This window comes from Rhinoraja longicauda, chromosome 33 (assembly GCF_053455715.1).
Source record: "Rhinoraja longicauda isolate Sanriku21f chromosome 33, sRhiLon1.1, whole genome shotgun sequence".
Classification (NCBI taxonomy): Eukaryota; Metazoa; Chordata; class Chondrichthyes; order Rajiformes; family Arhynchobatidae; genus Rhinoraja; species Rhinoraja longicauda.
Window position 1 is genome coordinate 16638798 of NC_135985.1, and position 17005 is coordinate 16655802.

General features: G+C 41.8%; 1 protein-coding gene across 1 annotated transcript in view; it reads left to right on the top strand.

Moving 5' to 3' along the window:
- The window catches only part of LOC144608977 (uveal autoantigen with coiled-coil domains and ankyrin repeats protein-like), a 127323-nt gene extending 115936 nt beyond the window's left edge, over positions 1 to 11387 (top strand). The window contains exons 16-19 of the mRNA XM_078427259.1: positions 681 to 3392; positions 3657 to 3806; positions 7746 to 7811; positions 9414 to 11387. Of these exons, the coding sequence (XP_078283385.1) occupies positions 681 to 3392; positions 3657 to 3806; positions 7746 to 7811; positions 9414 to 9485 (3000 nt within the window). The 3' untranslated portion in view covers positions 9486 to 11387. The remainder of the gene's footprint in view (positions 1 to 680; positions 3393 to 3656; positions 3807 to 7745; positions 7812 to 9413) is intronic.
- Positions 11388 to 17005: the final 5618 nt, after the last annotated feature.

Consider the following 17005-nt stretch of genomic DNA (forward strand, 5'->3'; position numbering starts at 1 on the left):
CGTGAGTGGATGAGTAAGTGGGATAACATTGAACTAGTGAGAATGGGTGATCAATGGTCGGTGGGCCGAATGGCCTGTTCCCATGCTGTATCTTTAAACTAAGAAGCATCCCATTTTGGAGATCTCGAGGGTTTTAATACAATTTCTTATGTAGGTGCTCTCCAAAAGCAAGCAGCTTCATTTTATCCAGAAAGATTAGGCCAACAACATTATCAGAAACAGGTGGACATTTTGATAATAAGTTGGTTATTACCAAAAATAGGGTTAGTAGTTATTTAGGGATTAGTATTTATTGTAGTCATGTGTACTGAGACACAGTGAAAAACCTTCTTTGTGTACTATTGTCAAATCATGTAATACACGAGTACAATCAAGAAGGAACAAGTTACAAAGCAAAGAGAAAAAATATTGAGTACAGAATGTAGTGTTACAGCATGATGGTGTTGCGGTTACAGAGAAAGTGCAGCAAAAAAAAGTGCAAGGTCTGCAATGAGGTAAATTGGGAGATCGGGTCTAGTTGGTTGAGGTAGACCACGATAGTTTGCCTCAAATTGATGAAATAGCATTTAGGATCACAGCACCATTTGTCAAATAATTTCACAAAATTACCAAGCGTTTTGGATATTTAATTCAACTTTTGTTATGCTGTAGTAATGGCTTTCTAAATATTTTTATTTCAGCATTCTTCCAAATCGTCTGTTGGGTCAAGTGATATGTTGCTGGTTGATCATGGCACGCCTGGTACATATGAAAACTTGAAGGATCTGGAGATGATGAGGATGAAGTTTGAGATGGCAAAGAAGGAGAAGGGCAGTCTCCAGCAGGAGCTAGTGAGCAGGAATAAGCAGTGTGATGTCCTGAGAGAGGAGTGCAACCGTGTGAAGCAGGAATCGGATGAGCAGATTAGACAGCTGGAGGATGCCTTGAATGATGTGCAGAAGCGAATGTTTGAATCGGAAGGTAAAGTGAAGATCCTGCAAGCGCATGTTAATGCCCTGAAGGACCACCTTTCAAAGCAGGGCTTGGCGGGAAGCAACAGGATGGCGGAAGAACTTAAAAACCAGCTGAGGGAAGTGAAATTGAAATACGAGGAAGCTGTGGGCAATGTGGAGAGGCTGGAGCACCAAATTAAACTGGGCGCTTTATCAATCGAGGAATCGGTTGTGGCTGTGGATGTGGAGCAGCACATCAAGGAGGTGAAAGAGCTGCAGAAGGCTATGAGCGTGGCGGAGCAAAGGAAGCAAGAGTCAGAGAAAAGGGTTGGTGCAGTTGAAGGTGAACTGAAGAGCGTGAAGGCAAAACTGTCGCAGTGCGTGCAGGCAGAGGAGTTCGAGAACATGAGGAACTCGTTCCTCAGTGCGTTGGAAGAGAAGGAGAAGCAGGTGGCGTCGGCAAGGATTAACTACGAGAGTGCGAAGGTGGAAGTTGTTCAATTGCAGAAGGACTTGGAGCGAGAGCGAGCCCAGGTAGTGGCTTGTGTCAAGATTGAGCAGTATCAGTTGCTGACGGGAAAGTTGGAGAACCAGAATGGTATCCTTACTGATGTTACACAGAAGCATCAGAAGTTGCAGAAGGAAAATGAAGCTATTAAACTGGAGAACGTTACTATCAAAGCTGAGCTGGAAGACTTCAAACACAAACTTAAAACGCATTACGTACCTTTGAAGATGCATGACGAAATGAAATCTTCATTGAACCAGGCAGTTCAAGATCTGAACAAGCAAATTTCCGAGGTTTCACAAAGGCACAAGGACGCTTTGAGAGAAGCAGAAGGGTTAAGACTTGAGAAGAAAACTCTAAGCGAAAACCTGAATCATGTGAAGTCTCTATATGTTCCTCCAGAGAAACACAAAGAGGAGATAATAGCACTGAATTCCATCTTGGGCAACTCGAAGAAGGAACTGGAGGAACTCAACAAGAAGTATAGCCAGGCACAACAAGAGACTCAGAATGTACTCAAAGAAATCGTTGCCGTGAAAGACTCATTGAAGAATCAATATGTGCCCCTGGAAAAGCACGAAGAACTAAGAACCCACCTGAGCACGACTTCGGAGAATGCTACGATCGAGCTGTCGACTGTGATGCAGAAATGCAATGTAGTACAAGACAAATTGGCAAAATGTGAGCAGGAGAATAAGGAACTGAAAGACCAGCTGGCTGAACTGTGCAATGAAGTGCAGAAGGACTATGTAAGTCTTCAACAGCATGAAGAAATGAAGGCTGCTTGGAACAAAAAAGAGGAGGGACTTCAAAAACAGGTTGAACACACTCAATTGAATTACAAGGAGATTCAGGTGCAGGTTGTGGCACTGAACAAGGAAAAAGAAAGTCAGGTGAATAAATTTCAAACACTGCAAGAATCCATCAAGTCACGGTTTATCTCCATTGAAAATTACAAGGAGAACCAGAATACATTTAATGCCATGGTGAATGACCTGAAGAATCAATTGTCAGAGAAAACTCAGCAATGTTCTGTGCTTCAAGGGAAAGCCGATCGATACAAGGGAGAAACCGAAGAGCTGATGAAAAAGGTTACACAATTGGAGGGAAATCTGGAATGCCATTATATTTCCAAAGCCGTGTATGAAGAAATGGAAAGCAAGTTTGTCAGTGGTATGGAAGAAAAGGATGAGCAAGTGGAAGAAGTGAAGAAGAGGATTGTGGATTCTGAATTACAGAATGAAAGGTCACAGGCAGAGAATGCCAGGCTGCAGTTGGCTGCCCAAGTGTTGGAAGAGAAAATAAGGTTAGAATGCATTCCTGTTGAGGAGTTTGAAAGCATGAAAACATCGCTGTGCAGCAGAGTTACAGAGCTGCAGGAGGAAAAAGAACAAGTGAAGGGCTCTTTGGAGAAGGAGGAAGAAAAAGTAGCCACTCTCCTCCTCCAGTTAGATAATCAGAGGAAAGATAATCTACTACTGCAGCAGCACAACGAGTTGAAAGAGAAGATGGAAGAAGATATTGTAGGGCTGAAGAACCAGATGAATGAGAGGGAGGAAGAAATGAAAAGAAAGGTTTTAGAGATTTCCAAGCTACACATGGATACTGAAGCAATGTCGAGAACAATAACAGAACTGGAGGCAAGGCAAGTATTGGACTTGTCAGAGCACAAAAGGGTGAAGAGCTCTTTAGAAGCACAGATAAACTCATTGAATGAAAACCTGGCCAGGTTGAAGGAGAAGCACGAGCAAATGTCTACTGAAGTGTCGCGTGCCAAAAAGAAAGAACTCTCAGCTAAAGATGAAAAGGAGACCTTTCAATCAAGAACATTCAGCTTTGAACAGGAAATTAAAGAGCTGAAAAATAAATATGATGCATCCATGGCAACAATCTGTGATTTGCAGAAAAGTATTCGGGAATCTGCCAAGCAAATTGAGGCCAAGGATAACAAGGTAATATGAAAGAAATAGTTATTTGCAATGACATCTGGGCATGTGGGTATTTCTTTGTCGGAGAGACTTGATTGTTTTCATTTCCGAGACAGTCAAAGATGAATGTAAAATTATTAGCTTATCCAGTAAAGGTTTGAGACAAACTTCTATGCCCAAAGTTTGTTGAAAACCTGGTATTTTCTGGGTAGAGTGAATGTTAGGGAAATGAGGGAATGGGATTGATGAGGGTGATGAGGGAGAAATAATTATCTCTCCTCTGGATAGATTACAGAGCTGTTAACTGACGTGGAGAGGCTGAAGCAGGCACTGAATGGTCTGTCACAGCTTTCGTACTCTGCCAATAACCCCAAGAGACCGAGCCAGCAAATGGAGGCACTCCAGAACCAGATCAAAAACTTGGAGCAACAGCTGACTGTAAGTTGGCCATATTTAATACGCATGATATATCCACATCTTAAACCTGCACGGGACCTAGTCTTGTCATTGTCACTGTGCTCTCAGCAATTGTGCTTTTTCAACATGTTGGAAATAATTTGTTTTTTCTTTTAAAGTGTGACCTTTAAGGCTGGTGGTGAGATACAGACGAGTACGTTTCTGTTAAATCATAACTTAGTACATATTAATTCCATCCTACTTGTAACACTTCCTAGCTTGCTGATGAATGAATATTTTTCAGGATGAATGTGACCTTTCGCTGCAACAAAACATAGACTGCAACTGTTGACAGAGGTGCCTCACCTCCTTTCTGGGGGGAATTAAAAATGGGCAGGGAATTTTGATCGTAGATAATGCTCGCATCCATAAAATACATTCCATAAAGTTAATCTACTCAGTTCTCCTGTCTGGCTTAGTTTTAACCAGTGGTAAATAATGCCAAGAGTTTGGTGTTTTGTGGACGTGAAGCCTTAATATTGAGGTAATTTAAGTATAAAGATCTTGCACATAATCAGTTGTAAAAAAAAAAGTGCTTGATGTGTTAACTGCATGGGTACGGAGTGAAAATCCTTGGGACAACCAAAACACTTTAATAGAAGTGAACAGAAAGGGCATTGTAGTGAATTGATGGTGGAGTTATCTCTATTCAAAAAGGTTAACAGATCAGATAACTGTTGGATTGCCTCCCAAGGCAGGGACCTTCTGGCTGATGGCCAGAACTGGCTGATGGCGGGCAGAAAATAAACCTATAGTGGATTTGCAAGTGGGTTAATAATAATAATAATAATAATGCATTTTATTTATATAGCGCTTTTCATATACTCAAAGACGCTTTACAGAGATTTTTGAGAACATAGGGAAATGAATAAATAGATAAATAGTTAGATGGTCATCTGGTACCCATTGGTTATCAGGTTATCTTTGACCCGTTGGTTATCAGGTTATCTGGTACCCGTTGGTTTTCAGGTTATCTGCGACCCGTTGACCTCAAGTTGGTTCGGTACAGAAAACTGCAGTAGTCTCACAGGGATTTGTAAAGCAAGTACTTTGCACAGTGATTCTTTGACCACCGCCGTTGTACACTTTGTCCAAAGCTCAGCTAGGCTGTGTCTTACTCGCAACAGCTCCCATTCACTCATTATCCCTAAGACTATAAACAGCCAGATTATATTGCTTCCATCAATACAATGCCTTGATTTATCTACATTTTGAAATCCTTTCATGTTCTTGGTCTTCCCTATGTCTGCAGTCTCTTCTAGCTCTCCAACCCTTCCACAGGGTTGCTGTTCCCCCAATCTGAGCCTTTCCATTATCCCTGGTTTAATTGTTCCATCGTTGCCAGTCCTCCTTCTGTTGCCTGGATCCTGAGCTCTGGCATTTTCTCCTCAAACCTCCCATCTTTGACCAAGCTATTAGCTGTGCTAAAGATACCAAACAAGTGGAAATTCATAGCTATGAACAACTTGTTCACTAGTTTGTGAGACCTTTTGCCTTTGATTAAGAATAACTTAATCTAAAAGGTTGAGCTAAATTGCTTACTTTATATGCTAACCGAAGCTTCAATGAATGGCAATGAGCTGTCTCTGTTTTGTTCTGGTTATTTAAGATGCAAGAATACAGTAAAAATACGAAATATTAATTTGCCTGATTTATAGTGTTACAGTTCAAATATTAAGTTAAACATTATGTGTGCATGTGTAGAGCAGAGTCGAGAGCAATGAATCTTTATTTTGCACGTTACTGTTCTTGCCAAATGCCAAAGAAATGCTACATTTTCATGCTGAATATTAGAACATCAGAACATAAAACAGTAGAGGCCTTTCGGTCCACACCATCTGTGCCCAACATGATGCCAAACCCAACAATTATCTGCTGCACATAATCTATATCCCTCCATTCCTTGAATATCCATGTACTATTCAGAAGTCTCAAATGCCACTATCACCAATACCCCTGCCTCACCAATACCCCTGGCAGCACATTCCAGGCTCGCTTCACGCTCTGTGTAAAACAAAAAACTTGCCTCGCACTTCATCCTTCTCACCTTAAAGCTATGCCCTCTTGTATTTCATCCTGGGAAAAAGGTTCAGACTATCTATTCTGCATGTCTCCAAATAGTCTAGCAAACTTCCATAGATGCACTGTAGAAAGTATGCTGTCTGGTTGCATCATAGCCTGGTTCAGCAATTCCAGTGCACAGGAATGCAAGAAGCTGCAGAGTGGTGGACTCATCTTGGCACAACTCTTCCCACAATCACGAACATCTACACGAGACGCTACCTCAAGAATGCTGCAAGTATCATTAATGATCCCACCACTGGGCCATGCCCTCGTCTCTATCGGGCAGGAGGTACAGAAACCTGGCGTCCCACACCGCCACGTTCAAGGGCAGCTACCTTCCTACAACCCATCAGTTTCCTGAACAGACCTGCTCAACCCTAATCCTAACCCGGCAACAGAACACTACGGATCACATCTTGCCCCACCAAGGACTTGTTTTCTTTTTTTGCACTCGTGTCTTGTTTTTGCAATCTTTGTTTTTTCACTGCCTTCTTTTATTTTTCGTGTTGTCTGAGTCAACGTGCCTTTGATGCTGCTGCAAGCTGGAAGATTTTCATTTTGTTCGTGCCACATAATAATAAACTTGAATTGTATTGGAACAGCTCCAGTGAAGTTCCATTCAAGCAGTGAAGGCAGTTCAATGTGTATTTTAGCTTTACAAGGAACCATCTGCAACATAAAAGGGACTTGCGGGACATGCAGGATTGTTGTCTGATCTGACAACTCCAAGCCTTCATAACTGTCATTGTTCCTTCCTGCAGAATTTCTCCGTTTTGGGTAATAGTTCTTGTTCTACAACAAGGAGGTTTAGTGCAACATAGTGATTGGAGTAACTCAGAGTTTGGGGCTGTTAGAATTATAGGATGCTACATGATGTCCAGAGCCTCTATTGTGTTGCCTGAATCAATGGAAACATGGAACCATTTGGAAAAATAAACACGAGGACTACAGTTGTAACAATCTCATGCCTTGCAACAATATATGAAGTGCTTGTGTTTTGCTGGCAGCAGTCCCACTCCTCCCTCCGTGACAGCATTAGTACTGCTGACACATGGTATGCAGAGTACTGACCTTTGGTGTTTGGCTTACTTCTCCCATCGCATTTAAACTGAGTCTGCAATCACCCCAGAAATCCCCCAGTTTGGCCAGTGATCGAATTATAACAGCCATTCAGCCCAAATCCAAGATGGTCAAAAATGGACATTAGACAAATCTCATTGCTGAGTAAACCAAAGCGCTGGGGTAACTCAGCGAGTCAAGCAGCATCTCTGGAGAACATGGATAGATGATATTTGCGTCGGGACCCTTCTTCAGGCGGGTCGGGACCCGTCTTGAGATGCCACTTCTGAGTTCTTGGTTAATAGTTCTGCAGCTTAAGGCTGTTCATCTGCTCATCCAGAGTTTCTTTTTTTAAACATAGTAAGTTCTAAACAATCGTACTGAAAAAGGGTCCTAACCCGAAACGGCACCTATCCATGTTCTCCAGGGATGCTGCGTGACCTGCTGAGTTGCTGCAGCATTGTGTCCTTTTACCAAAAAACAATTTCATTTTAAGTTGGAGGGAGCTGTAGGAATGGTGAGAACAAAGGATACCCATGTTAGAGTGGGGACTGCAGTCACGTGGACAACCTGGATCTCCACCCTGTCACACACATTCTCTGTTCCCAATGGAATATGCTTTTCTCACTTTCCTGATTGTGATGAAGGGACATTCACTTGTATTGTTAATTGTTTCTCTCTTCACAGGTGCTGCCTGACCTGTTGAGCATCTGTCACATTCTCTGTTTATTTTTAAATCGTATTGAATTTTAATTTTCCGCTGTTTTGATCCCCCCGCCTTTTCTGATATTCCCACAGGATGCTGACAGGCAACACCGTGAGGTCATTGCAATTTATCGGACCCACCTTCTCAATGCTGCACAGGTGGGTGGGACAATGTTGATAGAATCTGTATGGAGTTTGTACGCTCTTCCCATGTCCGCGTGGATTTTCTCCAGGGGCTCCGTTTTCCTCCCTTATTTCAAAGCCATACAGGATTGTAGGTTAATTGGCTTTGGTAAAAATTGAAAATCGTTCCTAGTGTGTAGAATAGTGCTAGTGTGCGGGGATTACTGGTTCGTGGGCTGATGGCCTATTTCTGTGCTGTATCTCTAAACTAAACTAAACCATCTGCATGAGAACCATTGACAAGATGGGAGTTAGGAGCTCTAGGGCTATAACCTACTGACTGGTACTTATTGTGGTAACTTCTGCAGGTTGGGAGTTAACTGGATCGGATAGGTCTCCAATTGTCCACCTTCCAATTGACCGCTTGTTAGTTATTTTCTGTTTCTCATGGAGATGGTTCTTTTTTCCTGACTTTCAGTTATCTGGAGTGCTTCCAATTTTATGAAACCTTTCATAAACTTTAGTGAAGTTTTCAGCAAGGTTAATGAATGTTATTATGAACAGTAATCTATTCAATAAATATGTTTCATGTATTACTCATCCTTTTAATATTTAACCGAAATAAAAATTCATCAGATGCTCACACCGCGTGCATTTAATTAAAAAAAGATTATTCATGGGATGCAGAGGTCGCTGGCAGTGCCAGCATTTGGTGTCCATCTCTAACTGACTCTCCCTGAGTTGAGGAGACAGGGAAGATTCAACAGCAGTTCAGACTGGGGAAGGATGGCTGGTTTCTCTCTCTCTATAATTTCTTTGAGCCAGATAAGGTTTTACAGGAGTCTTTGCTAGAATGGCCCCGATCTGAAACGTTACCCCCCAGAGATGCTCTCCAGAGGTGCTGCCTGACCCGTTAAGTTAATCCAGCAATTAGTACGGTGGTTTCACTTCACTGTACTGAGCGGATCATCATGATGTTCTGTGTAAGGGGTCGATAGTTATTTTCCAATTTTCATGACTGTTTTATGATGTTAAACCTTTACATTGTAAGCCCATAGCTGGAGTTTTGCAACAATTCCATGCTCCATGTTTTGGCAGTCGTCTTAGATACTTGGAGAAGGTGCAGGTGAATCTGAGTGGAATGCCCCTTGAGGGATCTGTTTTGTCGGAAGAGTTAGGACAGTCTCCAAAGCAGAGACGGTGGCAAAGTGAATATTTGATTAGGGGTGTTTTTTTAATTGAAGGGTAGAGGGGTTGTCTTGATACAATGGGGATGGAGTGTCAAGAAGGTCAGTCAACAGAGGATGCAGATCTAAGAAATTGTAAATTGGAGAAATGGGTTTTTTCTACTTGGCAGGCTGAAGCAGATTCAACAGGAAATTTGAAAGGTGAATTGGAAAAACTCGAAGGGGAGAATAGGTTATGGTGAAAGAGCAGGAGTGTGGGATTGATCAAGTAACTTTGAACGAGATGGTGTAGTTGTGATGGGCCGAATGGCCACTACTTGCGCTGATTCGCTCCCTGAATGTGCACCCCTTCTCTTACAAATTCAACTATTCGTTTCCTTCATTTCTAACCTTAATAAAATAATGTGTAGAAAAGCCTGGTTCAATCACTTCTCTCTGCTTTTCTTGTCAGGGTCACATGGATGAAGATGTACAAGCTGCTTTGTTGCAGATCATTCGGATGCGGCAGGAGTTTGTCTGCTAGCAGGATCCTGGCGCCTAAGTATTTACCGTTGCAATGTTAAGGGGTGTAACAAGACTACTTGAAGCTGCTGTAGCATTTACCTGGTGGCCTACGCTCTTCACCTTTAAAAAAAAAATCCATTCTCTTGGAATAGAAAGTAAAGCCATTTCCAGTTTGCACCCTCTCATGTTAGTTATTTCAGATTTATGTATTAAAGTACAAAGCAGTTCAGCTTATTGGAACAAGACAAAGTAAATGCTGCAATCTGATACATTTTCATTTGTTGCCATTGCCATTTGATTACTTTTTGTTTCAATCTTACCTTGTGGGAAATTTGTTGCCACAAAGATATGCTTAACTTGCGTTTTGGCTCCAGGGCTCCACAATATCTTATTGGACTTTGATTGTGCCGCACTGTGACATTTACAGAACTGGAAGTGTGAAACGTTGCTATAAAACTCAACATCCGATGGACAGATTTCTTTTAGATGCAGTCCTTCTCATGGGACTCCTGGGATTCGATGAGTTTTGAATCCACAGGAAGGTTTCCAGACGAAACAAACTTAAAGCATATATTTAGTCTCCTTTGATGTCCAACATGAGCCGCGAACACATCATAAAAAGATGCATTTTGCTTTTTATGAACCATCGGCTGTGATGGCATTCCCGTGACTACCAACTTTGGCATTTCGACACACACTTCCCACATGTTTTTTAAAAATAAATTAGCTGTCAGGAAATTTTTCGTTTGCTTTTCAAAGAATTCATTTGTTTCCTTGAGGGAGGGATAGATCAGAACTCAAGTGTGTCAGAGGCTAGAAGGAGGTGTCCAGGTATGGCCAGACCTTCTGCAGAGTGATGGCGCACTGAATAGTTAACATTTCACCAGAATGAAAGGGTTACTAACTGCAGTATTTGTAGTTTTTTAGGTAATTTTTTATCAACCTCTGATCCCTGTCTACCTTGTGATACAGTTCTCTTCCGCTCCCCAGCCTGTGTGATTAGAGATTGAGTAGCATGGCAACTCTGGTGTGTGCCCCCTGGCAAAGAGGCAAGAAAGGAGGGACCATAGATAGACACAACTATTGTTGCATTCAGGCCTAGTGTATGCATGTCCAAGCTGTGACCATTACGTTAAGGCCATTGCTGTCATTGAAATTAAGTGAAATGGAGCCTCTTCACATTTTGTACCCAAAAGTTAATTTAATTACTGAAGAATTATAATACTCTTTCGCCACTGACTTGTAGGGGCCCAGTCTTTAGTGTGAAAGCAGAGAAGGATGAGATGGCTACAAACCATTTGGATGGCAAAAATCTTTCTTTTTAAATCCCTGATGCACCCTTTAGTATATTCATGCAAGATGCTGTACTCTGCCTGTATATTCCTATGCCTGTACAATTACCTGTATATTCATAGAGGGCTAGCCCAGTTAAAAGTAAAGGGGTGATGTCAATATTATTTTAAAGTGAATGTGTTATATAAACCTCTACAGCAAAGTCCATGTGATCTAGTTTCAGTGCCTATCTGTAATTCCAGATTGAAGCCAACAGCAGCATAATGTTTCCTTTATAAAGTTACTTGGCTGGCCAAGTCTGATTTATAATTTAACTGTTAATCAAAGTGTTACCTTTTTGCAGCAAGCTGATGTAGTTTGTAGATTTGCATTAGGTTTCTGCTGTACTCTGTTACCTCTTTAATGGAGATAGAACTGTCCATTCTAATAGATTCTTTATAGAACCGAGGTACTGATGTATTTCTCAGCTGGACTGGTCATGGTATTTTTGTTACTGAATAATATTGGATACCTAGATATCTGTTTAATTTTGACAGGATTCATCACGTTATTCCTCAAACGCATTAAATGGTTACCTGTTTGTAATGTGATTGGAACAAATATGTGAATGAATATTATATATCTAGTTGCAGATCACTCTCCATGATAATTGAGTCTTTTCTTTGAACCTTTGTTACACTGCACCACTGATTCTATCCCTTTCCCGGTACAACCCATCAGGACACAGTGTCTAACCTGACTGGTACTTACAGTGGTATCTTACAGGTTAGACGTTTACTGGATCAAATGGGCCTCCAATCACCCATTGACTACCTTCCAGTTGGCTGCTTTTTAGTAGTTCTGGGAGCCTTTGAGATGGTGTTCCTTTCTCTAGTGATCCAGGTTTGGACAAGATTTATCAGTGCTTTTGGACTGTTGAATAGTCATGGTGTTATATAGCAGAGAGACACAGCCTTTGCCCCAGCTCATTCATATTGACCAAGGTACCAACCTGAGCTTGTCCCAGTCAACTGTGCTTGGCCCATATTGCTCCAAATCCTTCCTATCCGTGTACTTGTCCCAAAGTCATTATACCTGCTCTACCACTTCCTCTGGCAACTCGGCGGCGCAGTAGTAGAGTTGCCAGAGACCCAGGTTGGATCCTGACTACGGGTGCTGTCTGTAACTGAATTTGTACACCGATCAGCCGAAACATTATGACCACTGACAGGTGAAGTGAATAACATTGATTATCTTGTTACAATGGCACCTGTCAAGGGGTGGGATATATTAGGCAGCAAGTGAACAGTCAGTTCTTGACGTTGACGTGTTGGATGCAAGAGAAATGGGCAGGAGTAAAGACAGTGGTCCGAGGAGGGACAAACCCCACAGGGTGTTGGGTGCTCAAGGCTCATCGATGTGCGAGGGCAACGAAGGCTATCCCGTCTGGTCCGAACCGACAGAAGGTCTACTGTGGCAAGTCACAGAAAATCTTAATGGTGGTCTCGGGAGGAATGTGTCACAATACACAGTGCTGCGTATGGGGCTGCCCACGGAGGACCAACAGCATATTAGGCAGGTGGTCATAATGTTTTGGCTCATCCGGTCATAATGTTTTGGCTGATCGGTGTATGCTCGCCCTATAACCACATGGGTTTTCTCTGGGTATTCCAGTTTCCTCCCACACTCCAAAGACGTGTAGCTTTGTAGGCTAATTAATTGGCTTCTGTAAATTGTCCCTTGTGTGTGGGATAGTGTTCAGGGTGATCTCTGCTCAGCACGGACTCCCAAAGGACCTGTTTCAACAACGTCTAAAGTCTAAAGTGAACTTGTTCCAAAAAACCCACCACCCTGTGTGTGGAGAAAGGTCTTCAATACATTTTTGCCCTCTCGCCTTAAACCTATGCCCTCTAGTTTAGACTTCCTTACCATGGGGGGAAAAAAATCTGTGACCATCCAACTTATCTATGCCTTTATGATTTTATAAACCTCTGTGTAGTATGGTAAGAATTGTACAGCAAAATTAGACTCCAGCAAGGGGCAGTGTCTGAGAGTTGGGCAATGGATGGGGGTGGAAAGAGGAGATGGTGGTGAGAGAACATTGTTATGAAATGAAAATGTATTCCAAATTTATAATATTTTTTGGTATGATGAACTATTGGCTTCAAGTTAATTCCCTACCAATCAGTCAATTAATATTTTTTTATTTAAAAAAAATCCTAATGAAAGGACGCATTTTCTCGTAACTTTAAGCTCTCTTTTCCGGTGTTCAGCAGTAAAGGTCTAGCCGCAACATTTTAGTGTCCTTGAGATAGCTTTCTAAATGAAGCCATTACCCAGATTATTCACGGCACACCTACAAAGTTTTCATCTGTTGTGATCAGAAAGAGAAAAATAACTTTAAAATGGAACATTCTTTCCCAGAGTGCATTGGCAGTTAATAGTAGTCTGCTGCACTTTTTAAGCTGTCAGAAACCTTAATTAACATGTAATGGTACTGTATCACTATTGCGTTATAATAACACCAATTAATTTGAAAAGGCAATGTAAGGTTTTTGGTTTTTTGTTGCCAATCATTGTGTCATCCAGTTTGTTGGATTGCTGACTTCCAGGTAAAATCACATTCTGTTTAAAGCTATTAGAATATTAAATTTAATGTATCCTGTAATACCGTGGTTGACTGCTTTTAAGGGAAGTGGGGAGAAATCTAGAGCGATTGATTGAGTCTGAAGAAGGGCCCCGACCTGAAATATCACCTACCCATGTTCTCCAGAGATGCTGCCTGACCCATTGAGTTACTCTGCCAGACTGAATAATCCTGTTTCAAATCAACGTGACAGCAAAGTGGCACAGGGTTACTGAGAGTAGATCAATTTTCTTCAGTAAATGAAGATAACACGGCACCAGAAAACCAGGGAGGGCAAAGTAACATTGGAGGGCGTCAGATAAATGAGATCTAATATCAGAAAATGAGCTGATTCAACAGTGACCTGTTGGAAGAAATGGGTTGAATAATTAAAAGCTTATCTTCTCTTCTGGGTAAACTATATCAATCCCAGTCTAATTTAATCATCTCTCTTTTATTTCACTTTGAACCAACACAGAGTAATAATTACAATTGGATTTGCTTCATGTTATAAATGGATCACTCTTCCCATGTCTGGAGTGTACTTTCACTTGCACACAGCACCAAACCTTCTTCCCCCCCATTTTGTTCAGTCTACTGCGAAGACCAAAGGATTTTCCAACACAATGAGATGTTTTTCATTGCCTGCAGTTTAATTGTTGTTAATATCAGTTCCAAATATCTTGCTTGTCCACTTTCACCTAGCTTCCTTTCCATTTAATTTTAGATGCTTTTGGTTAAAATATTTCCTGTCTGATATCCATCCTGTATCTGGAAACCCTCCAGGTGGATGGGAATAGAATCCAATGGATAAGTGCTTTCAGAATCCCCAAAACATTCTTGACCACACTGCATACGACCTCTGTTGGCTTTGGGGTGAATTGATTAATTTATTCAGGGACTTCCCTAATTTGCTCCACTGATTCTGTACTAGCAAACCAGCACATCCTGTCCCCACTCTCTCCCTGTAATCCGGCAAATTCTTTCCTTTCGTGTACTTGTTCACCTTCTATTTGAATGTTGTAGGCGAATCTGCCGCCTTTCACCACTGGAGTGCATTCCTGATGCTCACCAATGACTGAAAAGAGCACATTTTATTCCCAGGGTTACTTTTTATTGTTATACCAATAGTAATGACACCTTTAAATTCAGCAGTGGGGGTTTTGTCTTTGGTTGGGTGTTGGGAGAAGGAGGGGATGGGGTGGTGGCTCCAATAATAGCATCACCAATGCACATGAGCCCACATGGCGTGTGGCAGGGTAAAACCAGGCTGACCACGGGGATATGCTGTAAACAAGGCTATCTGGTCCATGGGTGAATGGGAGCAGTTAGAGACCAAGGACACAAACAAAGCTGTTTTACTTTGCCAAAGGCATCTATTGTCTGTGCACTTATCAAAAGCGAAGAGTCTCTATTGCAGCGTAGACATGCGTTTAATTAGATCGACCATATAAATCCATCGCTGCTGGAGCGGGATGGACGGGTATTTTGTGGTGACAGATTCACCAAAATATTTCTAGCACGGCACATGTCATTGCACCTCTTGGAACACTCACCACTTACCAGGAGAACCTCAACTGTACCAACACTCAATGAAGCTGGCTGTTGGGCACCCAGTCACTCGCTCCACTGGCAAGTGTAGCCGCAGCAGTGATTTGACAGCTCCCAACCTGTAAACCGAACCCACAAGGGAAGCAGGTGATGGAGAGCAACGCCGCATGTAAGATCCCATCGTCAATCCTTTACCTGTGGGGGGAGCAGTTCCATTGGAAGAACAGCACCATCCTCTTTGGATGGATCACCATCCTCTTTGCAAGAGCAATCAGAGGTGAGGTATGAATGCTGTCCTTCTAAATTACAGCCACATTCCTGCAATGCATTAAAAAAATCCTGTATCTCAAATTATTCAAACTGCAATGGCACAATGCTGTATCCAAAAGGAATTATTCAACTTGTATTGGAATAAATTAAGGCTGAATGCTTTTATTGTCTCCACAGGGATTGTCTACCATGGATTGACTCCTTATTCACAGAAATATTTCCTTTGGTTAGATGTTACTTTATCACCAATGATCCACAGATTTCAGTTAATGAACCGCATAATCCCAGACAGTGACCGCACTAAAGTGGCTAATGCTTCAAAGAGTCCAATCTTTCTCATTGCTTTGAGCAATGACATTATCTTTTTAATGCTGGTCCTAATTATGCAATAATAGTTATTACACGCAATTCCCTTTGTCCTTTGGAGATAAATATGTTAATGCGACATGCACATAATCAATGTGCAATTCTTCAATTATTGTGCTGTGCCATATCTGAAGCTTTTAAATGTTTATTTGACTTGCCACGGTTATGATTCAAGCACACACCTTTTCTCGGCCCCCAGTTAAAATCATTTCAGATTGCTCTGCAAGACACCAATATGAAAATGTTAATCAATGAAGTGATGCCAAGGAACAAATTAGTTATTTTGACATCAGTGGAAAATACTGGAGGATATCACGCTTGATGCAGTTGTGTTTTTAATTCAAAGCTTTTAAGACCAGAACCTATCCCATGTAGTGATCATTTAACAGTGATCGTTTAAAACTTCCAATGGATCCCACTGGTCCATTAGCACTGTGGTGGAAGATTGGACGTAATCTTACTGAGGGATGGAGTGGATACAAGGGGCTCCAGTTTCTCATGCATGGCAGTCTCTTCTCTCCTCTATTTCTACTGCACACTAACCTCCACTTAACATTCTCCACGTCGGTCCTGACCTCTTCAACTTTCCTTAAAATTAAACTGAAAGGCAAGAAACGATAATTACATGGCGAGTGATTTTCTAGACTTTAGCGTTGGAGGCAATTCCTTGTTCTCCCAAGATAAAGTTTGTTCAGTGGAGCTGAGCTAATTTTGTGCATTGTTCTCGGCTTCAGGGCTGGACTTATGCTGTTCAGCAGGTTCACCCGCAGTTTGCTCCAAGTTCAGGCAAAAAGAACATGCACATTCTGTTCAACAGAATAATCACATTTTACAATTGCACCTACTGATGCCTGTGTGTAACTTATGGGCTCCACGAATGGACTCCTGTCACCCTTGCTCTGCTCGGAATGGTTCCTTCCATTCCCTCTGTTAAATGAAAGTGTTTTATCAAAAGGGTCCAAGTGTGCCTCTTGTGTTGCACTGGATTACTCTTTCACATCTGGGCTAATTGATTTAACCAGCCGAGTAATGGTATATGGATGAGACAAAAAGTCTATCTACACTTATTGGTAAATTAAAGTGATTTTCAATATGGTGTCGCTGGTGTCCTGGCCAATATTTATATCTCAGCCAACATTTGAGAACAATGATAGACACAAAATGATGGAGTAACTCAGCAGGGCAGGCAGCATCTCTCGAGAGAAGGAATGGGTGACGTTTTGTGTCGAGACCCGTTAAGACTTTGAGAACAATGGTTTGGCCTCCCAGCAGAGTGTTGGTTGTGAGAGTTTGCAGAGCAGAGCGCTAACTCCAAATCCTACGTTATCTTAGAAACCACACCGAGAGTCTTCAACCACTATTAAATGGGACGTGTGGGGTGTTCCAGGGCAGAGAAAGGTATATAAATGCAGGGCTTCCTGAGACTACACTTAATAGAACAGCAAAAGGCACAA